The sequence below is a fragment of the Miniopterus natalensis genome, chromosome 11 (genome assembly GCF_054644295.1).
Source record: "Miniopterus natalensis isolate mMinNat1 chromosome 11, mMinNat1.hap1, whole genome shotgun sequence".
NCBI classification, from domain to species: Eukaryota; Metazoa; Chordata; class Mammalia; order Chiroptera; family Miniopteridae; genus Miniopterus; species Miniopterus natalensis.
In genome coordinates this window covers 17104072-17126905 of record NC_142091.1, presented here as the reverse complement: position 1 = coordinate 17126905, position 22834 = coordinate 17104072, and the positions used below count along the sequence as shown (strand labels likewise).

Here is a 22834-nt window from a genome sequence, read left to right as displayed (position 1 = left end):
TTTTAATAAAGACATCGTGGTCTCTGAAATCAGGCAGACCTGAGTTTTATTCCTAGATCTTGGCTTTAACATTTACTAATAGTGAAACCTTGAACAAGAGTTTTATACTTTAGGTGTGTTTTCTAATCCATATAATAATACCTAAATTTTTCTGTAGATCAAGTGATATATGTAAGGCCACAGCACAATTCTTGGCACATTAGTGAGGGTTTGTACACATTAGGGATCTTCTAATAATAACAGGGGTTTTGCTTTGTTCACCTTTCTATCTCAAGCAATTAGACTGTAAACACATATGGTAGACTGTAAACACATATAGGTGGTCAAGATATAACTATCTGTGTGTAAATAATTTGACAAAAAAAGCTATTCCCTAGCAAACTTACTCTTCCTCCTAAGTTCCTTTTCAGAAAATCCAGGTTTCAAACTTGGAGATATGTCTGAGCCTAAATAAGGCCACTCTCCCGATGCCCACCAACCAGCTGGTGAGTGTGCCTATCAGTTCTGGCTCAGTAATGACTCTTCAGCCTCCATCCCATTTCTTCTCTGTTTCCTGCTCTAGTCCAGTCTCATGTCACCTGCTTTTGTGAAAGGTGAGTCCATAAGGTAGTCTCAGCTCCTGCCTTTCCTGGTCTGTCTCCACCACCAACTCATCCCCTCACTTCCACTAGCAAAAAATGTTCCCTTTTCAAAAGTATCATACCTGATTTTACTATTGCCCCACAAAACAAGCTTCCATATCCTGAGCACTTCATTCAATTGCTTCATAAGTGGTGCAACCTGACTTTCTGGTCTATCATCCTCTGCACACTCAAGTTTGCACCCTAGAACAGGTCAGCAACATGAACTTTATACCTCCAAACCCTTGGGCACTGTTTTTCTACCTAAAAAATCATATCTATCTGTCTATCTATATCTATCTATATCTATCTATATCTATCTATCTATCATCTATCATCTATCTATCTATCTATCTATCTATCATCTATCTATCTATCTATCCATCTATCTATCTATCTATCTATCATCTATCATCATCTATCTATCATCTATCTATCTATCATCTATCTATCATCTATCATCATCTATATCTGTCATCTATATATCTCTATCATCTATCTATATCTATCTATAGCTATCATCTATGTATGTATGGATGGATAGATGGATGGATCTATCTATCATCTATCATCCATCTGTCTATCATCTATCTATCTATCATCTATCTATCTATCATCTATCTATCTATCTATCTATCTATCTATCTATCTATCTATCTATCTATCTATCTATCTATCATCTATCATCTATCTATCTCTATCATCTATCTATCTATCATCTATCATCTATCTATCATCTATCTATCTATCATCTATCATCTATCTATCTATATCATCTATCTACCATCTATCTATCATCTATCTATCATCTATCTATCATCTATCTATCTATCTATCTATCTATCTATCTATCTATCTATCTATCATCTATCTATCTATCTATCATCTATCTATCTATCTATCTATCATCTATCATCTATCATCTATCATCTATATCTATCATCTATCATCTATCTATCATCTATCTATCTATCTATCTATCATCTATCTATCTATCATCTATCTATCTATCTATCTATCTATCTATCTATCTATCATCTATCTATCTATCTATCTATCTATCTATCTATCTATCTATCTCTATCTATCATCTATCTATCATCTATCTATCATCTATCTATCTACCTATCTATCTATCTATCATCTATCTATCTATATCTATCATCTATCATCTATCTATCTATCATCTATCTATCTATCTATCTATCATCTATCATCTATCTATCATCTATCTATCATCTATCATCTATATCATCTATCATCTATCTATCATCTATCTATCATCTATCTATCTATCTATCTATCTATCTATCTATCTATCATCTATCTATCATCTATATCTATCATCTGTCATCTATCATCTGTCATCTATCTATCATCTATCATCTATCTATCTATCTATTTATCTATCATCTATCTATCTATCTATCATCTATCTATCTATCTATCTATCTATCTATCTATCTATCTATCATCTATCTATCATCTATCTATCTATCTATCTATCATCTATCTATCTATCTATCTATCTATCTATCTATCTATCTATCTATCTATCTATCTATCTATCATCTATCATCTATCTATCTATCATCTATCATCTATCTATCTATCTATCTATCTATCTATCTATCTATCATCTATCTATCTATCTATCTATCTATCTATCTATCTATCTATCTATCTATCATCTATCTATCATCTATCATCTATCTAATCATCTATCATCTATCTATCTTCTTATTGAAAAGTCTAGATGAAGCCTTCTCTGAGGCACTCCGCGTGCTGTTTTTCCTCTGCTCCTGGACAATGATTGGCTGACCCTGTGTGGTCGCATTCTGCTCCACTATGTGAGTGTTTTGAGAACCAGGTTGTGGCATGTTCCTCTGTGGAATCCCCACAGCACTGGAGCCTTCCCCATAGCAAAACTGCCAAACGCTGGCCAAATTGACTTTACAGAATTAGGGGTTTGGGGAGTTGCAGTTCAGAAAATTGTGAAACTATTTACTTAGAATAACACAAAAGCAATAAAATCAAACCTATATGTCTTTGGTTTTCTCAGCTAGTAATAATCCTTTGAATTTTTATACTTATATAGCAGGATCTTTTACCTCTGCCTTTACAAATGCTCCAAAGACAGGCTCAAGGAATTGTTTTCTATATGTAAATTCACACTTGGGGGCAATAAGAGGTATATCACAAGTCATACGAATTCATAAAATGGTTCAGAGACATATACTCAGGTTTCAAAGTTCAGGTATTGACTCTGCCATTACTAGTCACAGTTCTAGTCTTCACGGTTTTGTCATCAGCATTGTTGGTTATTATTTCTGTTATTTACAAACGCATACAATCTACCCCCAGTTTTCGCTTGCCTTCCTTGCTAAACCAGCTCCCAAACTCTGTCCTTTTTGGTGCATCGTAAAGATAAATATGAGGTGAAGTGATTTCTATAGAGATCATGCTAGAGATATCACTCACAGAAAGATAACTTAGACTCATAAAGTAAAATGGAGGTTTTAATTAAATGGAAAAATAGAAATTCAAAAAACCCAGGCTACTGTCTTGAAAAAGTACAGTTGTGTCATCTGTGGTCCTATTAACTGAGCTGTCATCATGGCAGTTTGGTGAACAATAAAACTTGTCCTGTATTCCTGTCAATGGTGGCGTTACATCGTATGAAAGCTCAAGTCTGTTAATTTGAAGAATAATAAAAGGTAGTAATTACCTCTGTGCATCAGGGGAGCTTCACTAGTTGCCTAACTAGGTGAAGAGGTAAGTGATTTGGGGGGTTCTGAAATTTTAATTTGACTGAAATTCAACTTGAATTTTATATGGCCTATTTTATTTTATTATCTTGTAAGAGAAACAGAATGATGTTTACAGCTTCGGTTTTTACACTGACAGAAAAGTCAAAGAGAAAACATTTCAAGTCCCACTTGACTTGCAAGACGAAAGCCTTCTAAACAGAAATGACAAATGCGTGATTTGTGTAATCCAATTACTCAAATTAGGCGGTGGTTGTTGTCTGTCATAACAATCTGCAGTGAAATGTAACAGGAAAGTGGATAAATAACAAAAGATGAGATTTTAAGAGCAAAATTCAGAACTTGGAAACACTCCGAAGAAAAGCACTCCAAAGTTTAGTGGGGAACATTAAATGCCATCGACAGCTACACCTACAAATACTGGTGATATCTGGTAAGAAAAGACTCCAAGGGGTCAAGGTGGTGCGTTTCCAAAGCAGCCTTTACCAGGGCAGCTCCTGTAAGGCTGCAATATGAGTGGATCCAGTCGCCACTCTTCCCAAATACTACCTCAGAGAAACACTGGCAATGGCTCTATTCTCCCTCTAATCTCTCGGAAGCTTGTGCCAAACGGATGCAACCCAGTTTTCCAGGCTCTAAAATGACAGGATGCAACCAACGGAACCCAAAGAACTGTAAAGATTTCAAACACGTTCTCTCTGACAGTTTAATGAGATTAAGGCATGGTAGCTACTGTCCAGATCCAGAGGCCTCAAACCACGCATCCCTTCCACGGGCCTGCCCCTCTGGTCTGCCACGCAGTCAGGTGAAGTGAAGTCTCAAAGGTGACCCTGGAGAGGAAGTGACATCAGAGTTCCAAAAGTTTCTAGGATAACTAATGTCACCCTACCCGCTCAGAACAACTATGGCCATCAAATGCAGTGCTTAAGTCTTCCAGGAGGGACTGGAGTGGAGTGAATACTCCAGGGCCCCAGCTAAGAGAAGCTGTGAGCATGAAAAATACCGATTTTTCCCCTATCAGACTCTGTGCCCACTGTCTGCAGCGCTCGCGGGGCCTCTTCCTGCACCAGCCCCTGGGCCTGTCCCTCTGACGCCCGTGGAGGGCCACAGCTGAGAGGAAGGTGGCTGGGAGGGAAGGGGTCCCAACCACCCCTCCCACCTGACACTCGCCACCGCTCTAGCTCCTGGCCGCGCCTCCGGTCGGTTTTCATTTCTCGGGCTCTCCTTCCCCGGCCGGCTCACTACCCTAAACTTTGCTCTGTGAATTAACCCCTTCTTTCCCCTCCTCCCCGGGACGTTTCGAGTTCTCCGGGCGCCCCTTCCCGGCCTTCCCTCCTCCAACTCTTTCCTCCTCGGTGCCAGCCTCTGAGACCTGCCCGGGGCTGCCCTTTGCCGCCCTTTCTGCGCCTCTGGCTCCCCGAGCCCGTCGCCGCCTCCGTTCCTGTCTCGGGCTCTCCAGGCTCTCGGGCGGCTTGCTGATGAGAAATCTTTGCTGCAGCGAGGCCCCGAGTCCCCCGCGCGCAGCCCAGTGGCAGGAGAGGGCGAGGCGGAGAGGAGAGCGCGGGCCGTAGGGAGGGAGGCGGCCGGTCCTCCCCGCGAGCCTGCGGGAATGCGGCAGGGGGCCGGGGGCCTGCGAGGCGCCGACTCCCCGCGCCCCTGAGCCGGGCGCCACACCCGGCCCGCGGGCCAGTTTCCAACCAAGTGCGGCCGAGAAAGCGGGGACGCCTGGGAAGCCAAGAGAGGGGCGCTGGGGGTGCCCATCCCCAGAGGAGGTCCCTCTGCGGACAGAGGAAGAAGAGACGAAGGAGCCAGTGAGTGGTGGTGAGGAGCTTGGGGGAAAAAAAAAAACCTGTTTCCAGGCTGGCTCGGGAGCGTCCGGAGGCTGGGGCGCTCCGGGGAGCACCGGCGGGGGGCCGCGGGCCGCGCGGTGGGCGAGGGGCGCGCGGAGGGAGCGGCGCGCGCGCGGGGAGGGGTGCGGGCTGCGGCGGGCGGGGGGCGGGCGCCCGGCGGAGCGAGCCCGCGGCGCGTGGAGCGGCCGCGGCGCCCGGGTTCGCGTGTCGGGGGGAACGCGAGGGGCGAGCGCGGGGCGAGCGAGCCGAGAGAGCGCATGTCTCGGCCCCGCCGGCAGCCGCCAGACGCGCCACCACCATCTTTTGCATGTGCAGCCTTCGCGGCCGGACGGACAGCCTCGCCCGCGCTATGGAGACTGCGGGAAAAGCCTGGCGGCTCGCGAGGGGCTGCTGAAGGAGAGGGTCAGGAGCGGGACGCACCCAGACCTCTCCCCCCTACTCCCCCCCTTTTTTTTCCTTTTTTTTTTTTTTTCTTTTTTCATTTTGGTTTTGTTGTTTTCAATTTTAGCGCCATCGTCTTCAATGCCTCTCTGAACAGCCCCGAGGAAGTGAGAGAAAGAGAGAGCGCGCGCCGGGGAGAGGAGATAAGAAGATGAGGATTATTTGCAGACAGATTGTCTTGTTGTTTTCTGGATTTTGGGGACTCGCCATGGGAGCCTTTCCGAGCAGCGTGCAGATAGGTAAGCCTGCCCCGACGGGGCGCGCCGGCGGGCGCCGGGCGCCCGGACCCCGGAGTGAGTTCGGCGAGTTGCTGAGGAGCAATTCAGGGGCCCCTTCGGCAGCCCCCTTCCCCGCGGCTCTCTGTTCTCCCGTTCACACGCGCGCGCGCTCACACGCACACTCACACGCGCACACGACTGCCTCTTGGGTGCGGGTTCGACGGGCAGACCCACGGAACTGCCCCCTCCCGTCCTCAGCACGCACTCCCCGTGTCCACCTTCGGTTCAAGTCGCTTAAGTAGGGTTGGGAGAAGTTGGAAAAAGGCCTCCGTGGGGTTTGATTGCATTTTATGGGATATTTCTTTTCATCTGTTTCTCTAGAGCATGAAGGAATGCCGAGTTTGTTTGTTGTTTTTAAAAAAAAAATACACTTCTTCCCCAGGCCGGACACCGCATCTTTCTCCCTATTAGAGAAAGATACTCCTTGGGCAAAAACACACACCCACACGCACAAAAACAACGCGTTCCCACCTGCACCCCCCGCCTTTGCTCCCTGCGGGTTAACCGATTCCAAAGTTAGATGCCTTTCCCGGAACCTGCTCTCGTTTTATTTTGCTCCCCCCCCCCCCCCGCCCCGAATCTTTTGTCCTCGCTGCTGCATCGCGACTCCGACTCGGTCCGGGAGCTCCGGGTCTCTGGCTTTTCCTGGCAGCCCCGGCCCCTGCCTGCCCGGGACGCGGCCCCCGGGTTCCCGCGACGCGGGGCCTCGGCCCTGCCTCGGGGCTCGGCGCGCGGCTGGCGGGGCTCAGCCCGCCCGCCGCAGGACAGCAAAGTTCTCGGCTCCGGCCCGATTTCCCTCTCCCCTGCGCGCCGCCACCCCCCGTATTTTAATGCAAACCCGCTTTTCCGTTCCCCGTGCGCGCCCCTTCCCGAGAAATGCCCCGAGCTGGAGCTGGCCGGGGAGGCGGCGAGCGGGGGGTCTCGGGGCGGGCGACGGAGGCGCGGGGCGCACGGCCCAGGTCTCACGGGTCCTCGGGGTCGAGGCGGCTGGGACGCCGAGAGGCTGAGCCCTCCCAAGCGCTGAAGCCCCGAGCCTGCACCTTAGGGACAAAGGCCAGCCTCCCGGGAGGCGGCAGGGGCACCTCCTAGATGGTCTGCGCCGGCGGATGGCGGGGATCTGACTGCGCCTGGGGTGGGACTGACATTGGCCGGAGGAAACGCTGAACGTGCTCTCCCTGTCGTTCCTAATAGGTGGCCTCTTCATCCGAAACACAGATCAGGAATACACTGCTTTTCGGTTAGCGATTTTTCTTCATAACACCAGCCCCAATGCGTCGGAAGCGCCTTTCAATTTGGTACCTCATGTGGACAACATTGAGACGGCCAACAGTTTTGCTGTAACAAATGCTTGTAAGTAAAACATAAACTGTGGATAAATTACAAGAGAATTAAAATGAGGCACTAGGGTGCCTTTCCTCTTTATTATTAGTATTTCATATTTTGGAAAGAAATTCAAGCTTCCCACATATAGGCAGGTTTCAGAGCAAATCAGTTAAAAACAAGATTTAGTCCTGAGATATTCAGATGGCCTTCCTCCCTCCCTTCTTTCCTTCCTTCCTCCCTCCCTTCTTTCCTTCCTTCCTTCCTCCCCTTTCCTCTTTTTGTTTCTTGTCTGGATAATTCGAGTTGATTTCCTCTTTAACATGTCAGTGTTATTTCTATCGCCTGAATGTCAAGCCAGTGAAAATCGTCCTCAGTGTAGTGTGGATTCTGCTTCTTTGGTTTTCTTGTTTGCTTTTCTCTGGAGTAAGCCTGTGCCTGGCTGTGGAAGTAGGCACATGCTCCCTTACCCGATGGAAGCAATGGAAGGCTTGCTGAGGGTGGGAGAGAGGGAAGCCTGGCCTGCAGGATCTGTATTCTAGGCAGGTGGCTGACGCTGCACTCGACCTGGTGATGTCACTTAAGGCTGCCCCGCTCTTATGTTCTGGGTTGTAAATGTCTCTTACTATGTCACGTAATGCATGTATCCTGTGGATATAACTCCATAAATCCTTACCTTGGTGCCAAATCGTGTTAGCCTCCAACCCACATGAATTCGCAAATCAACGCAGCTGGACCACACAATGAAACTTTAACGGGTGACCTCACCCCATGCTATAATGAAACAGCTGTACAGTGCTCCCCTACCAAAATACTGTATAACTTACTGCAAATAGAAATACAATCAACTGTGTGTTAATTGAACACCCTCTAAAATATGATCAGTCCATAGAGCATTTATGTTGCATTTTCACTTTTGAAGGAAATACATGTTTCAAATATCTCCTCGGCTTCACATGCTAATTTACTACTGCTCAAAATGCATTTATTAAGTTAATGGTTATAGATTATGTAAGACATTTGGGAATAGTTTCTACATGAATTTTGCACAAGAGGAATAAAATGCTCAGTCTGATTGTAGAGTATTTTTATTATAGTAAGTTCAGTATAATTTAATTTTAAAAGCTCTCTCTGTACAAAAAAGTGTACTGACTAATTGAAATTGAAAACAGAGTTTTTAAATGTTTGGAGGATTTCTGGTTCATTAATTTATTTTAAATCATATCTATTTGCCATTAATGCATCTAACTTATGATCAATTTTCTTTTTTAACTTTTGGCATCTAGCTGTTACTTTATTTTAGAAGTTGGTTTCATAAGGAGGTCAAAGCACTTGGCATTTTTGTAAACTGACACATATATTATTTTGCAGGAATGCTATAGTTCCTATGAACGCTGGTTAATTAAAAATATCATTTGGTCTTTAGTGATATAATCAGTATTACATTATAACAGGAGGGAGTTATTTTCAAGCATAAATGCACATAAATTAGATCTAGGTTTGTGGATACTTATTTTTGCAACTAGTATAACTTACTAGTTTTGTGTTCCAAGTTTTGAAAGGATGTCAACCTTTCAAGTAGTTCTAGGTATAAAGCATTCTCCTTTGTATATAAATATTAAATGTTTATTTAAACATTTTTCTTATGTCTCTCCTGAAATTCTATGAACAAAAAATTACTAACTGTAAAAATAATTTATGGGCCAAATATATGTGAAGGTACTTTGTCAACAGTAAATTACTAATTAAATATCAATTTTTGTTACTAAATTTTGAAAGACTTTCTTAAAAGTGTCAGATATGTTCATTTTATTTTGTTTCGCCTTTACAAATTTAGCTTTTAAATATTGTAGGGTTTGCATTATGACTTTCAGCTATATAAATAATAAAGAACTAGTCTCTTCTTCCTCATCACTTATTAATCTCATTCAGGATAATTTTCATTAATACTATTCTATTTCTGTAATGAAAATAATATATAAAATGAAATCTTACTAATAAAGTACCTATACACATGAGAAATTGTTAGGAAGCAGCACACAGAATGAAAAAGTTATAAAATATAGATAATATGCTATTTTTTCACATTTAAGATTGAGAAAATTGAAACTAAGTAAACTTTAAATGTGCTTATTTTGAATCCAAGTGTAACACAATGTTAGTGATAGCATATTTTTCCATAATTAATTGATTTTGTGTACATATTTAAAATACATATATATATTTAAAAACATAAATTTTAAACATAGACAAAAAACATTTTCTAGTGAAGAAAAGGGATTTGGGGGGAGAAATGAGCATGCTGAATGTCCATAAGGCAAACCTCAGCTGAATTTGGGGAAAATCAATTATCAGACAGCATGGATCAGGTGACTGTGTTTGTTGAATGGACTGACCAAGAGCATATACAGCGTGATTTTCCAGTCTAATTAATGGTGAAACATAAGCAGTAAGTATGAGACGACCTTATATATCAAGCTTTATTCCTTTGGGTACAAAGGGCTAAAAATAATATTCTGGGAGATTAACATGGAAATTACTCCTCACAGTGATGCAAACTGGATTTTAATTTTTTTTAATGTTAGGTTAAATATAAAGATATAATATGTGACTGGCTAGGTTTTTTTGAATTGTGGTTTTCCTGCAGTGGATTCTTGTAAAACTGCAGAATTAGTCTGTCTTTGAGTAAAGACCATTAAAGAGGATGAGTTTATTTTATGGAATTATAATCAAACCCTTAAAACAGATTAAAGAATTAAAATTATTGGTCTTTTATTGGACAGATATAATTTAATGCCGGCTCTTCTGCCTTAAAATTAATTTAGCTCTTTAAGATTACTTTGTACCATTCAAACATTCTCTGTAAAGAGTTTACATACTGTTCAAGTTTAAACCCACTTAACTCAAATTTACCACTTTTGGTATAAATTCCAAGCTTTTGAAGGAAGAAAAATAATTTTAGTTTATAGTTTTTGTTGTTTTTTTTAACAATATTTGTGTAGGATTCAATTAAAATATTGTTTTCCTTTTTTAACTAGTCACATTTTTGGAAAGTCACACTTTGTTCAATGTAAAACTCAAATGATAGGAAATACAGATAATATAAAATTATGACCTATTTTAATAACAAAAAAGTAGGCCCAATTGTTAAAATTACAAAATGTAATTAAAGGCATATATTTCTTTGCTGTCTTCTATCCAAAGTATGGGGAATAGAAAAGTGGATATTTCAAAAATAAATTCAATATGGTCAATGTTCTTTAATAAAATATACACTTGACCCAAAATATCTATCTTTGTTAGCAGACATGCTAGTTCAGTTGGATATGTCCCTTCTGAAATATTTGAGACAGCCTGAAAGCAGGCCGTTTTCTTATATTTTCCCAGTAGTTAATGAATACAGACCTTTTTTGGAGGATGATATATATTAAATTTGACTAGAAGTAAAAACCAAAGTACTAAAGTAGTCTATCACCAAGTTTTCTAAAGGATAAAAATATTAGAGATTTTGAAATTATTAGTTTAATACAGTTACATTAGAAATCTGTAAAAGAATCAGCCCTTTAAAAAGGCAGTGGCTTTACAATATAAATTACAAATATTCAGTTTCTGAAAGGACTCTTCCAAATTTCAAAGGAGAAATAGGAAATAATAACAAAACAGGTCAATTGCTCATGTATTGTCACTTTGGTGAAATAATAAAAGAACTTTATGGAATGTTTTCAGTATTATTAACTTGAATAGAAAGGACTAAATGATTAATAACTTTGTGTGGGAGGGTTAATGATGTATTTTTCTTTCCTTTTCTGTAAATAATCTGTCGATTCCGTGGTTTAAAAGATCATGGGTTGAAAAGTTGTCACAGTCACAAATAGACTGGAGACTGGATATTATACCCTCCTAATGATGAAAAGTTGTTCTTTTTAAAGTTAAATATTAGTTCTGTTTGTGGTCGGTTTACTTGTCAGCTCTAAGTATCCAAGAGGACTGCTGCTTGTAAAAGTAGGTTGGTTGTAAAATAGACTTGTTTAGTTAATCTAAATATATTGAAAATGTCACACTGTATTTGTAGGCCCTGCAGACTTTCCCACTTACATACTAGGTACTTAACAAAACCTCCTTGAATATAATGGTACTAAATACTAATATAACCTTTTGGCTTTGATTCAAAAACTTTTAAACATTGTACATATTTCTCTTCAGAGATATGAAGCCATATAAAGACATCCTAAGAGTTTACCTGGCTGATACAATAATCTTGAACATGCTAAAAATAAAATTCTGATGGCTTCACCTACAAAGTTGTTAGTAGAGATATGTTAGAATTAAATACTCTTTGGCTTTTTATTATTTTTAGGAAAATAATCGATGTGGCTCTTCTGTGACTCTCATTAGGTTTCCTTATTTTGAATTGATAGCAAGATTTTGTTGATTTGAAATAATTCTTTAGCTTTATAATATTCTTTCTCTGTCCTCTTAATTTTCCATTGTGAGATTGATGACGAAGATGAGTCATATACCTATGGTTTGTTCCTTTCTAAAATGGTAGAATGATGTATAATTTGCGTTGATATATTTCAGTATTGTCACAGGATTAAATCTTCATAAAACTATTAGGAAAACTCCTTAAATATTTTTCTTTAATCTGGATTTTTCCAAGTGATGTTCATTTCCCAAAGAGGAAAATTTTTACTTTCTGGTATTTGGAAAAAATGTATATATCTTATTTATAGAATCTTACTATTGTTCAGGAGTTTAAAATGAAGGATAAATACACCTTACCTTTTATGAGAAAATATAGTTTTTAAATGCTTTCATATACATGATGTTATTTCACCTCAAACTAGTCTTGCAGTAGGACAATCTGAGCAGAGAGTCATTATTTTATAGTGCAGCCAGGTTTGGTTCAGAGGAGTCATTTAACATGCCCAGGACTCTATGGCTAATAAGATGCAGAATTAGAGTTCGAACCCAGATCTTCTATCTACTGTCCTAGTGCTTTTAGCAGTAAGCCAGTGTGTGAAAAATACATCTATATTGAAATTACCTGAATTGAGAAAGAAAAAACCAGAATTGTCATTTATCTTTTGTTTCTAATTTAATTGCAACATTTTGAAGAAAACAGAACAAGACATTTCTGGGCAACTTATTCATTAATCATATGACACTGAGTGAAATAGCAAGGACTGAAGTCATATTACGTAATGAATTCATCCATTCATTCACTAGATTAGATAACCAATGTATCCATTCATCATTAAACACATTTATTAAGGGCAACTGCATTTAAGACTCTATTCTCAAAATGAGAATCCAAAAACTTATGAGAATAGTTGTTGCCCTTACAAGCTGGTAGTCCAGTGGGAAAAATAGAAAAGCCAATTATTAAAAGTACAATAAGATAGAGTGCTATGACCGAGACACAGTGCTATGACAAAGATGAACACCGGAAGGATACCACCAAACTTGGCGTGGCTTCTTAGGAGAGATGTCACCTGATCTGGTGTTAAGGCTCTTCAATTTCAAAGAGAGGGTAGAAGGAAGGGATGCCTGCGCAAAAGAGGAACATATGACAAGGCACCCAGGGGTGGGAGAGCAAGGTGTGTTTGAACCACTGAAAAAGATTTATCTGGCTGCGGTATTGAATGTGAGAAGGACAGATGTGCTAAGGGGTGAAGCTCTGCACATACACAAAGGGTCTTATAGCTGCTGTAATGAGACTCTTCTGAATAAAAAAAGAGAGACCCATAAGTAACTTAAACACTCAGTGACATGATCAGATTTATATTATACAAAGAAGAGGCTGGTTGCAAGAGGGAGAATGAATTGAAAGGGGGGAAAAACAGGAAGAAAAAGAGCAATTAGTTGAGTCTTGAAGCAATACAATTTAGGGTGATAGACACTTAAATAAAAGCAGAAACACTGAGGAGAGAGAAAAGCATGTGGATCCAAGAATGCAGAACTGTTGGCAGAACGTAGGGATGGACTGGATGTCTGTGTGGGAGGGTGGAGAAGTGTGGTAAGACAAAAGACGATTTCTTTGATTTCTCACCTGGAGAAATCCAAGTGATATTGTTAGTGATATCGTTAACTAGGAAGGGACACACAGGAGAAGGAACAGATCTGAGTGGGGAAGTGACTTTAGTGTGGACGCGCTGATTTTGAGATGAGACATCCCAGTGGAGATGGGCAGCAGAGAGCTGGACGTGTGTATCTGGAGCTCTGCGGCTCCGTTTGAACTGAAGGCAGACATGTGGTGGTTGAAGCCATGCACCTGGTGAGATCAGAGAGCGAGAGCTGTGAAAAGACTGCTGAGGACAAGATCCCAGGAAATACTATAACTTGAGAGGCGGAGAGGGGAATGGAGGCTAAAGGAAAATGGGTCGGAGAGTTCAGAGGAAAATCGGGCAAGAATAATTTCACAGGAGCCAAGAGGTGGGGAGAATTTCAAATTAGTAATGATCAACCTTACATAGGCTACAAATTTGAAAAAATGAATTTGCAAGGATAATTGTAGCATCGTTAACATCAATCATTTCTCCATATATATATATATATATTTATTGATATCAGAGAGAGGAAGGAGAGGGAGAGAGAGAGAAACATCAATGATGAGAGAGTCATTGATTGGCTGCCTCCTGCAGGCCCCCTACTGGAGATCCAGCCCAAAACCCTGGGCATGTGCCCTGACAGGAGATGGAGCCATGACCTCCTGATTCATAGGTCTACACTCAACTACTGAGCCATGCCAGCTGGGCTTCTCTCTCTTATTTTTAGTGTTCTTTTGTATTTTGACTAGGGGTAAAAAAGCAGTATTTATGAACCCCACATAGATTCTGTTAATACATACTTTCTTGTATAATTAGCCTAGAATATTCTTGTCTTTTATTTAGAGGTAGGAAGAAGGAGTATTTTCTGAATTTTTGAACCAGATGGTCTTGAATTTACAACCTGATAGTGGGTAAGTCACTTAATATTATTGAACCTCAGTTTCTCCATCTATTAACCCAGGGAAATAGTGCCTACCCCACATGAAGTTTATGAATATTAGAAAAGTGTTTGGAAAGTATTCAGCATACAGTTAAAACTCATATAAATTCAGTTGTGTTTTATTTTCTGTGTCATACGGAGTGTTTATTTCTGAGTCGGTCTTAACATTTCAAGAGTTATTTTTATTTTCTGCATATGTTTTTAAAAGGCAATTTATGTTTTAAATAAATACATTTTGTTATTATTTCATAGGAACTTTCTTGACCTCCCACTGAGTTTTTAATTTTAATTTATGTACACAAGTCTAAATTCATATTTGTTAAAATTTTTTCTAAGCCCTGAGAGAGGATAACTCTAGCTGGGATTTTTGGCCATTCAGAGAAAAGATTGGTTCATGGATAAAGAGTTTGGCGAGTTCTATGTATTCCACATAAGCTCCTTCTATTATTATCACAAATTACCTTTTCCCTGACCATCACCACTCCTGGAACACTGTGTTCTTGAAGGTCGTCAGTGACGTAAAACTTAGTAAATCCAGTGGTTGTTCCTGAGTCCTTGTTGTCTTTGAATAGTTTGCAGGATTTGACATTGCTAACAAATCCCTGTTCTCTGAAACTTATTTCTTCTTCAATAATAATAATAATATTAATAAGAACTACTAAAATGGGGTACTAGCTATGTGCCAAGGGTGTGTGGCATTACCTCAATTCTTGCACAACTCTTAGAGTCAGATATTATTACTACTATCATTTTATATGTGGAAAAAGTGAAGATTTGTAGATAAGAATATTTGCCTAATCATAGAGTACCCAGGGCATCCGATCCTAAAGTCAGGATTGTCTGCATTCACACTGCAGAATTTCGATTTGTACAGGATCCACGAGATACCCATCGCTTGTTGTGACAGCAGCTAGATAACTCTTAACCTAAACAAAAAGATATTTTTCTCAAAGCTACCTCTTTACTATAACAACTTTCCCTTATGTATGCATGTATAGCATTTGACATTGGATATCGATTCTTCTCTGTGATTTGTAGTGCAGCACAGAAATTTGAGAATTCTAAAGAGTGACACCCGCATCACTTTATATTGTCAAATTCCTGTCATAAATACCACCCTGTGGAAAAATAACTAAATGACTCCTTTAAATGTTCTGCACACAACAGTGGATAGTACATTAGTTGGCCAACCCATGTATGTTATAGGAATATTATTTGATTTCAGGATCACTGTAGCTATTCCTAACAAATTTTCCAAAGTATTTTACCTGGAGATTTGTTTGGCTCTCAGGCATTCTCTTTCACAGGTTGTTGAATTCCAAATAAACCTAGTGAAGACCACCTTAAAGAGCATCACCTTATGTCAAATGGCTCCAGTCTTTATAGTGTCATCACTTGCCTCCATCTTCATAAAACTAGTGGTGCCATCAATTAAAAGTTTAATGTTATATTAGAAACAAAGTGGAAAAAATTGAGATTTACTGTTTTCTTTAATAAGCCACAAATTTTCTCCAGATACAGCAAAAATTACACCATAAACTATGATCAGTGTTTGCTGACTTTTGCTGCTTAATGTCTATTCCAAAATGAGCAGTTCGTATCGGTAACTTTAAATATTTTATGCACTGTGTTCTTTCCATTTTTCATATTTTTGTCTTTTACTAAAACTAACATATACTTGTGAAATTTCAAATAATTCGGAAATCTGAACAAATCAAAATATTCTGTAATCCCACATTTTAGAGACAATCACAGTCAATGGTGGTCGGTAGATCTTTCCAGACTTCTTTATTTTTTATCTGTATAGACCTACAAAGAGAGGTGAAGAGTACTTACTATAAACATCAGATACTAATATATACTGAGAAATAAAAGTATTTAATAAAACTAATATTTACTCATTACCTGTATTTTATTTTGTGTTATTTATCGTAAAAAGTTTTCTGTTGGTGTATAAGAGCTATCTTATTTCCTTTTACTGCTACGTCATATGTCACTGTGCAAAGTACTATGATAAATACGCTCAATTCCCTCTTGATCATTTAGGTAGTTTCTACATTTAGGTTGTTTCTACATTTTTGATATTACAAACAAATAACAGTAAAACCGTTTGTGTACTTGTGTAAATATTACTGTAGAGTTAATTCCTGGAAACAAAATTACTGTATCAAATAATGCAGACTTTTGCTATTAGTAGATATTGTCAGTTTCTTCTCAAAAGCAAAATGATATTTAAATTCACAACTACCAGGATGTGAGAATAATTGTTTTCCTATGACCTGCCAACACTTAGGCATTATCAGTCCCTGGAATCTTCACTTGTCCTGATGGGTGAAAATGACATCTAATTGCTGCTTTAATTTGCATATTTTTGATTAATAGTGAGGCTAAGAATATTTCTCTATATTTATGACCTGTGTACTTCCTTTCCTTTTCTGTGAACTGTAATTTCTTTCCCTTTACTAATGTTTTCTTCTTTATTGGTGGAATATTTTATATGCTATAAAAATTAACCCTTTGCTATCTATGTTTCAAACTATTTCCCCTCATTGGCTTTGGCTTTTAACTTTATGTATTGTTGTCTTTTGCTATCATGATGCTTTAAATTTTGATGTAGTCAAATCTGTGAGTCATTTTCTTTATGCGTTTTGGTTTTTGGGTTATGCTTATAAAGGTATCCCTATTCTTAAAACTATAAAAAATATTATCCCACATTTTTAATACCTTTATGACTTTTAATTTTATATTTGTAACACTACTTCTTTTGGAATTCATTTTCTTATGTGTGTTAGGAATTCATCTTGTGTGTGTGTGTGTGTGTTTGCACTATTTACTTGAAGGAGCTACCCTTTTACAAGTGCTTTGAACAGATACATGTGTAGGAAAGTCCTGCCCTTTCTTGACTGAAGTTGATCTTGGGCAGAAATTCTTCATTTTGGCTCTTCCAAAGTTCTCTTACCTGCTGTTCTCCGCCTACCCTTTCCTGACAGTCCCTAGTGCTTATGCTACTAGTTTTTACATTTTTATAATCTCTTCCTTGTTCTTTCTAGTACTTCCTAGATTTTTTTATGAGTGTCACTCACTGTCTGATCTACTCCTCTGCCTTCTATCACAGATTTTCACTGTTATTGTTTTCTACCTCACCCTTCTAGTCCAAGTCAATAGTACTTTTCTAATAACTTAATAATTAATTTCCTGCTTCTACTTATTACCTCTCTCCATCCGCTTTCCACAACTGAAGCTTTCGGCCTCCCTCTGAATTTATAAATCAGAGACTATCTCTTCCTTGCTTACAACCCTTCAGTGGCTTTTTATTCTTTAACATGGTCCTTCATGGTGTGACCCTGGCCTACCTCTGCCTTGTTCACCATGTTGGAGCCTGCAGGGTCTTTTTTTGGTTCCTAAATATGCTTAACCCTTTCTTTCCTCCATGCCTTTGTACTTGACCTTGCCTTTCATTGGATTCCTCCAACCCAGTTATTTGCTTGACTAGCTTTTTCTGAACCTTCAAGACTCAAGTCAAAGTCATCCTCTCAGAGAAGCTTTTCTAGCCAGTCTCTCTAGAATAAGTCCTTCCACCCCCAAGCTCCTATTTCTTTACCAACCCTGTGATCACCTATTCTTTTCTGTATTCTATTTATTTATCATCTGTATGCCCCACTGGAATATAAACTCCCAGAACCTAGAGCATTATTTGCCTTGTTAAACCATATATCCCCCTAATCTCACAAAATGCCTAGTACAAAGTAAGAATCGGTAACTATCTTTGAATAAATGAACTAGCAATATATGCTGAGTTTTCTCTTCACTAGTCTTTGGGGCATCCTTCAAACAATTGAGACCTTTCATGCGTTATCTTAGAGAAAACCAAGGAGAGGCTATGAAGTCAATGAGGTAGTATATCCAAAATAAATGTTATGTACTTTTCTGATCTCAAGCATGTTGGTTTTTGTTTTGTTTGTTGTTGTGTGTGTTTTTTTTCATTTTTCTCTTTAGATTCAACTTAAAGGATGGTCTGGGTAAGGAAGAAAATAAGTCCTATAAGGAGGAAGGCGGGACTGTTAATGCAAATTGCCCTGCATTTTCTTGGCCAGACTGGTCTTTGATAAATTTAAATCTGGTAGAGGAGAATTTCTAGGTGCTTATAACATGTAGTGTCTGTGGACAAAAAATAACTATGAAATGCTGATGCAATCCAGTTTTAAAATAGGAAAACGCTTATTTGGGAAGCCCAGGTGAATTGGTGAGCACATTCAGGAAAATCCCCTATGTTCAGACATTGTTTTCTTAGCACTTCTTAAAGTTCAAGCAACTAGAAGAACTTTGATAAAGGGAGATTGGAGTCAAATGTATGGTGTTATTCCTGTCAGTTCTTGATGATCTACATTGCACATTTTTGTGTGTGAAATTTGCTAGGTTTTAGAACCACTTATCCCTCCCTCTTTTGCAGTTAGTTTATACATGGTTAAATTACTTAATTTCAAGTAAATATACAGTCTTACCTAGGCAAGTGTGCAACGCATTTACCACTTCTTTGCTCCAAATATTTAAAATCAAGAGCGGGCCTGGCCAGAATAGCTCTGTTGGGGACGGTTAGACTGAAGATCTGTAGGTCCCTGGTTCCATCCTGGTTTTTGGCGGGGTGGTTTCTCATTTTTAAGCTCTGGCTGGGTAACTCAGTCAGAGCAGCATCCCTGTATTTCAAGGTTGCAGGTTCAATCCCCAGTCAGGGCACATACAAGAAGCAACCAATGCATGCATAAATAATTGGAACAACAAATCTCTCTCTCTAAAATCAATAAATAAAAATTTTACAAAAATCAAGAGAAATATTTTATTTTTTCCTGAAAAATATGCATGCTTTTTCTTTCTTTTTAATGGAAAATTTGTAAATCAAAATGTTTCCCTATTTGTTCTGATAGCCAGTGAACTGAATTCCATATTTGCTATTCAGTAACAAATGACTCCCTATTTTAAACATTTTACTTTGTTTTCATCCCCTTGATTTTTCTAAAATAATATATAATATAAATATATGATGTGAATATTATGTTTTACATAAATGTACCTTATAAGACTGTGCATGTCATTTTAGGAAAGAAGCACAAAGTACACTGGCTATAAATAAAAAGTCAGGATGACGTGTCATTTGACACAGATGTTGGTCAGCTTTTGCTTGAATAGTCAAATTTCTTGTTTGATACTTCCCATATTTTCTATATGTCTTGGAAGGTGATAGATAGATGACAAATAGTAGATAATTTGTTAACTCCTTTAGACTGTGAGTTACTTGAGGATACAGATGATACCTTACTAGTGCTTCTACTCGGAGGGCCTGTCACAGTGCCTGGAACATTTTTGTTCTATACTCAATATTTGTTTGCTGACTGACTGAGGGAAAGGAGAGAAGAAACCCATTTTTCTTGGTTGTGTATTTATAACAACTAATTCTTAGCCAGAACTGAGTAACACAACACAAACCTAGTTTATTTTTTATAAGACTAAAACCCTGCACATTTTGAAAAGGTATCAGATGTCCCCTTTGCACATTTCCAAGTTAAATAGCATTCTTTTTTTTTTATTGTTGACAGTATTACAGATGTCTCCCATTTTCTTCCTTTTTGTCTCCCTCCACCCACCACCCACCTCACCCCGGGGGGTTCCCCATTCTATTGTCTGTGTTCATGGGTTATGCATGTATGTGTATATGTTCTTTGGTTAATCTTTTCCTGCCCGCCCCCCACCCCCAGGATCTGTTTTTCTGTTCCATGCATCCATACCTCTGGACTCATTTTGTTCCGCAGTTTATGTTATTAGATTCCACATATAAGTAAGATCATGTGATATTTGCTTTTTCTGACTGGCTTATTTCCCTTAGCATAATATTCCCAGGTCCATCCATGCTGCTTCAAAACGTAAGATATCTTACTTTTTTATAGCCACATAGTACTCCATGGTGTGAATGTCCCACAGCTTTTTTATCCACTCACCTACTGATGGGCACTTGGGCTGCTTACAGATCTTGGCCATTGTTAATGACTCTGCTATGAACATAGGGGTGCATAAGTCCTTTCTGATTAGTGTTTCAGGCTTCTTAGGATACATTCCTAGGAGTGGGATTGCTGGGTCAAAAGGCAGCTCCATTTTTAATCTTTTGAGGAACCTCCATACTGTTTTCCACAGTGGCTGCTCCAGTCTGCATTCCCACCAGCAGTGCACTAGGGTCCCCCTTTCTCCACACCCTCGCCAGCACTTGTCATTTGATGATTTGTTGATGGTGGACATTCTGACAGGTGTGAGGTGATACCTCATTGTAGTTTTAATTTGCATCTCTCTGATGATTAGTGACTTTGAGAATTTTTTCATGTCTGTTGGCCATCTGTATGTCCTCTTTGGAGAAGTGTCTATTCAGGTCCTTTGCCCATTTTTTAACTGGATCGTTTTTCTGGTGTTGAGTTATGAGTTCTTTGTATGTTTTGGAAATTAACCCCTTATCAGATGTATCATTGGCAAATATATTCTCCCATATAGTAGGTTCCCTTTTCATTTTGTTGATGGTTTCTTTTGCTGTGCAGAAGCTTTTTTATTTTGATGTAGTCCCATTTGTTTATTTTTTCCTTTGTTCCCTTGCCCTAGGCAATGAATTGGTGAAAATATTGCTATGTGAGATGTCTGAGATTTTACTGCATATGTTTTCTTCAAGGATTTTTATGGTTTCATGACTTCATTTCTTTATGCAACAGAGTTTCTAAAACTTTTAACATCCAAGTTCTGGCATTCTAAATGTCCTCTGGATTTATCATAATTCCTTTAAAATATATAGACCTGAATTAACCCCATATTCCTGTCATGATCTGTCCAAAATTAAAATTTACATTTTGACACTCAAGATCATGACCTGACATGATCTGCCCAGGTGAGAACATTAGTTCCAATTATTTAAGCATTATATACATAAAGTATAGGTCAAGATTATTTGGGTTTTAATTACTTAGTTACATCATTCTGTTTGTTCATGTTAAGCTCCTAGTCACTTAAAACTTAACACTCTGTTTGTTTTTCCACATGAATTGCCACAAGTCAATCTCTCCATAGAGCTCATGGACCATTTTTTAAAATTTAAAGTGAAAGATTTTACACGTACACTCTTAAATTTCTACTTGTTTAGAGACATCAAGATTATCTTAGTTCACTTAGTTATAAACTATTTAAATTCTAAGTGACTCTTTACTACATGATTATCCATATTGATGATTAAAATTAAGAACAGGATGTGATACAGGTTAAATATAGTATGATACCAGGTCATGAACCTATACTTTTTATGTATGTGTGGTCAGTTAAATGTGTATTCTCCTAAAATAATTTATTTGATCAAATTTTTCCGTACTGTCCATAAATATTTTTATTTCATGGCAATTTTACTGTTTTTAACATTAAAATAAATTCAAGGGCCAGCAAATCTTGAAAAAATATCTCCTGCAACTATACTGGATAAAGGATAGCACATGCATCTGCAAACACACAACACACACAGACACACATCAGTGAGATGGAAAAGAGTGGACAAAAGACATAAAACAGATACTTCACACTGGAATAAATAAATCTAGTAAACAAAATATAAAATGCATTTAACTAATCAGAGAAAAACAAATTAAAATGAGATCTACAGTTTTACATAAGAAATTAGCTAATGTTGGTGGTAAAGATAATGTTAAATCATTCAGGGGCTGTAATTAAAATTGATACAATGCTTTTGAATCAATTTGTCATGATGTATCAAAAAACATTAAAAACTGTGAATAACGTGGATTCATAAATCTAGAAAAATTTCTCGTTAAGAAAATGCTCATTAAAGCATTACTTAGTAATATTTAGTTGTGGAGTTGTTAAATTAATTGAAGTCCAGCCTGACCGTTTAAGAAAGAATGTCAGTCATGAGAGTCCTCTAGCTGACTTGTGCTAACAGTTCTAAGTTTAAAAATATTTCTTTGTATATAAAGACTCTTTGTATTTTTTTTTTTCATATTCTCTTGTTTTCTTTTTCTTTTAACAGAAGAGCCGGTGCCATAATAGGGGGGGGAAAGTGTCTATTAAAATGTAAAAACAAAAAAATGTCCTCAAAATGTTATCATGATTTACGGAGTTGACAGAGCTAGTTGAAAGATGTTTAGGAAACATCAGTGTTTGTAGTAGCTTGGATCTTCCACACTGGCCCTGCTCATAGGCAGGTAGATAGGTACATTGTTCTGGAAGTAGTGCATCTCAAGGCTTTGTGTCAATATTTGGAAATTCCAGTTGATTAACGATACGGGGAATCACTGTTGTCGGGTTTGCCCCAGCTTCTTCATTCCTTCCCCTCAGATTTGCAAATGTGATAATCCAGTTGGGCCTTCAAAGATGCATGAAGTTTGGCCATGCTGTAAAAAGAGATAAAGAATATTCCAGGCAGACAAAAGAGCATCCCAGGGAAAATGTAACGGTGTATGGACAACTTTGGGGGTCAGTAGTACAGCAGGGACATGGGGGCAGGGGTGGGGCTTAGGGGTGTGTAGACTGGAAGA

General features: G+C 38.8%; 1 protein-coding gene across 4 annotated transcripts in view; it reads left to right on the top strand.

Annotated features, from left to right (window-relative positions):
- Positions 1–5513: 5513 nt before the first annotated feature.
- GRIA4 (glutamate ionotropic receptor AMPA type subunit 4) overlaps positions 5514–22834 on the top strand; it is a 326475-nt gene continuing 309154 nt past the window's right edge. For 3 of the 4 annotated variants that reach the window (XM_016207445.2, XM_016207446.2, XM_016207444.2), the window contains exons 1-2: positions 5707–5918; positions 7149–7307. In XM_016207445.2, coding sequence (XP_016062931.1) covers positions 5831–5918; positions 7149–7307 — 247 coding nt within the window. In that variant the 5' untranslated portion in view covers positions 5707–5830. Of the gene's footprint in view, positions 5641–5706; positions 5919–7148; positions 7308–22834 lie in introns of those variants that run through there. The other variant, XM_087821568.1, reaches the window with a different exon arrangement.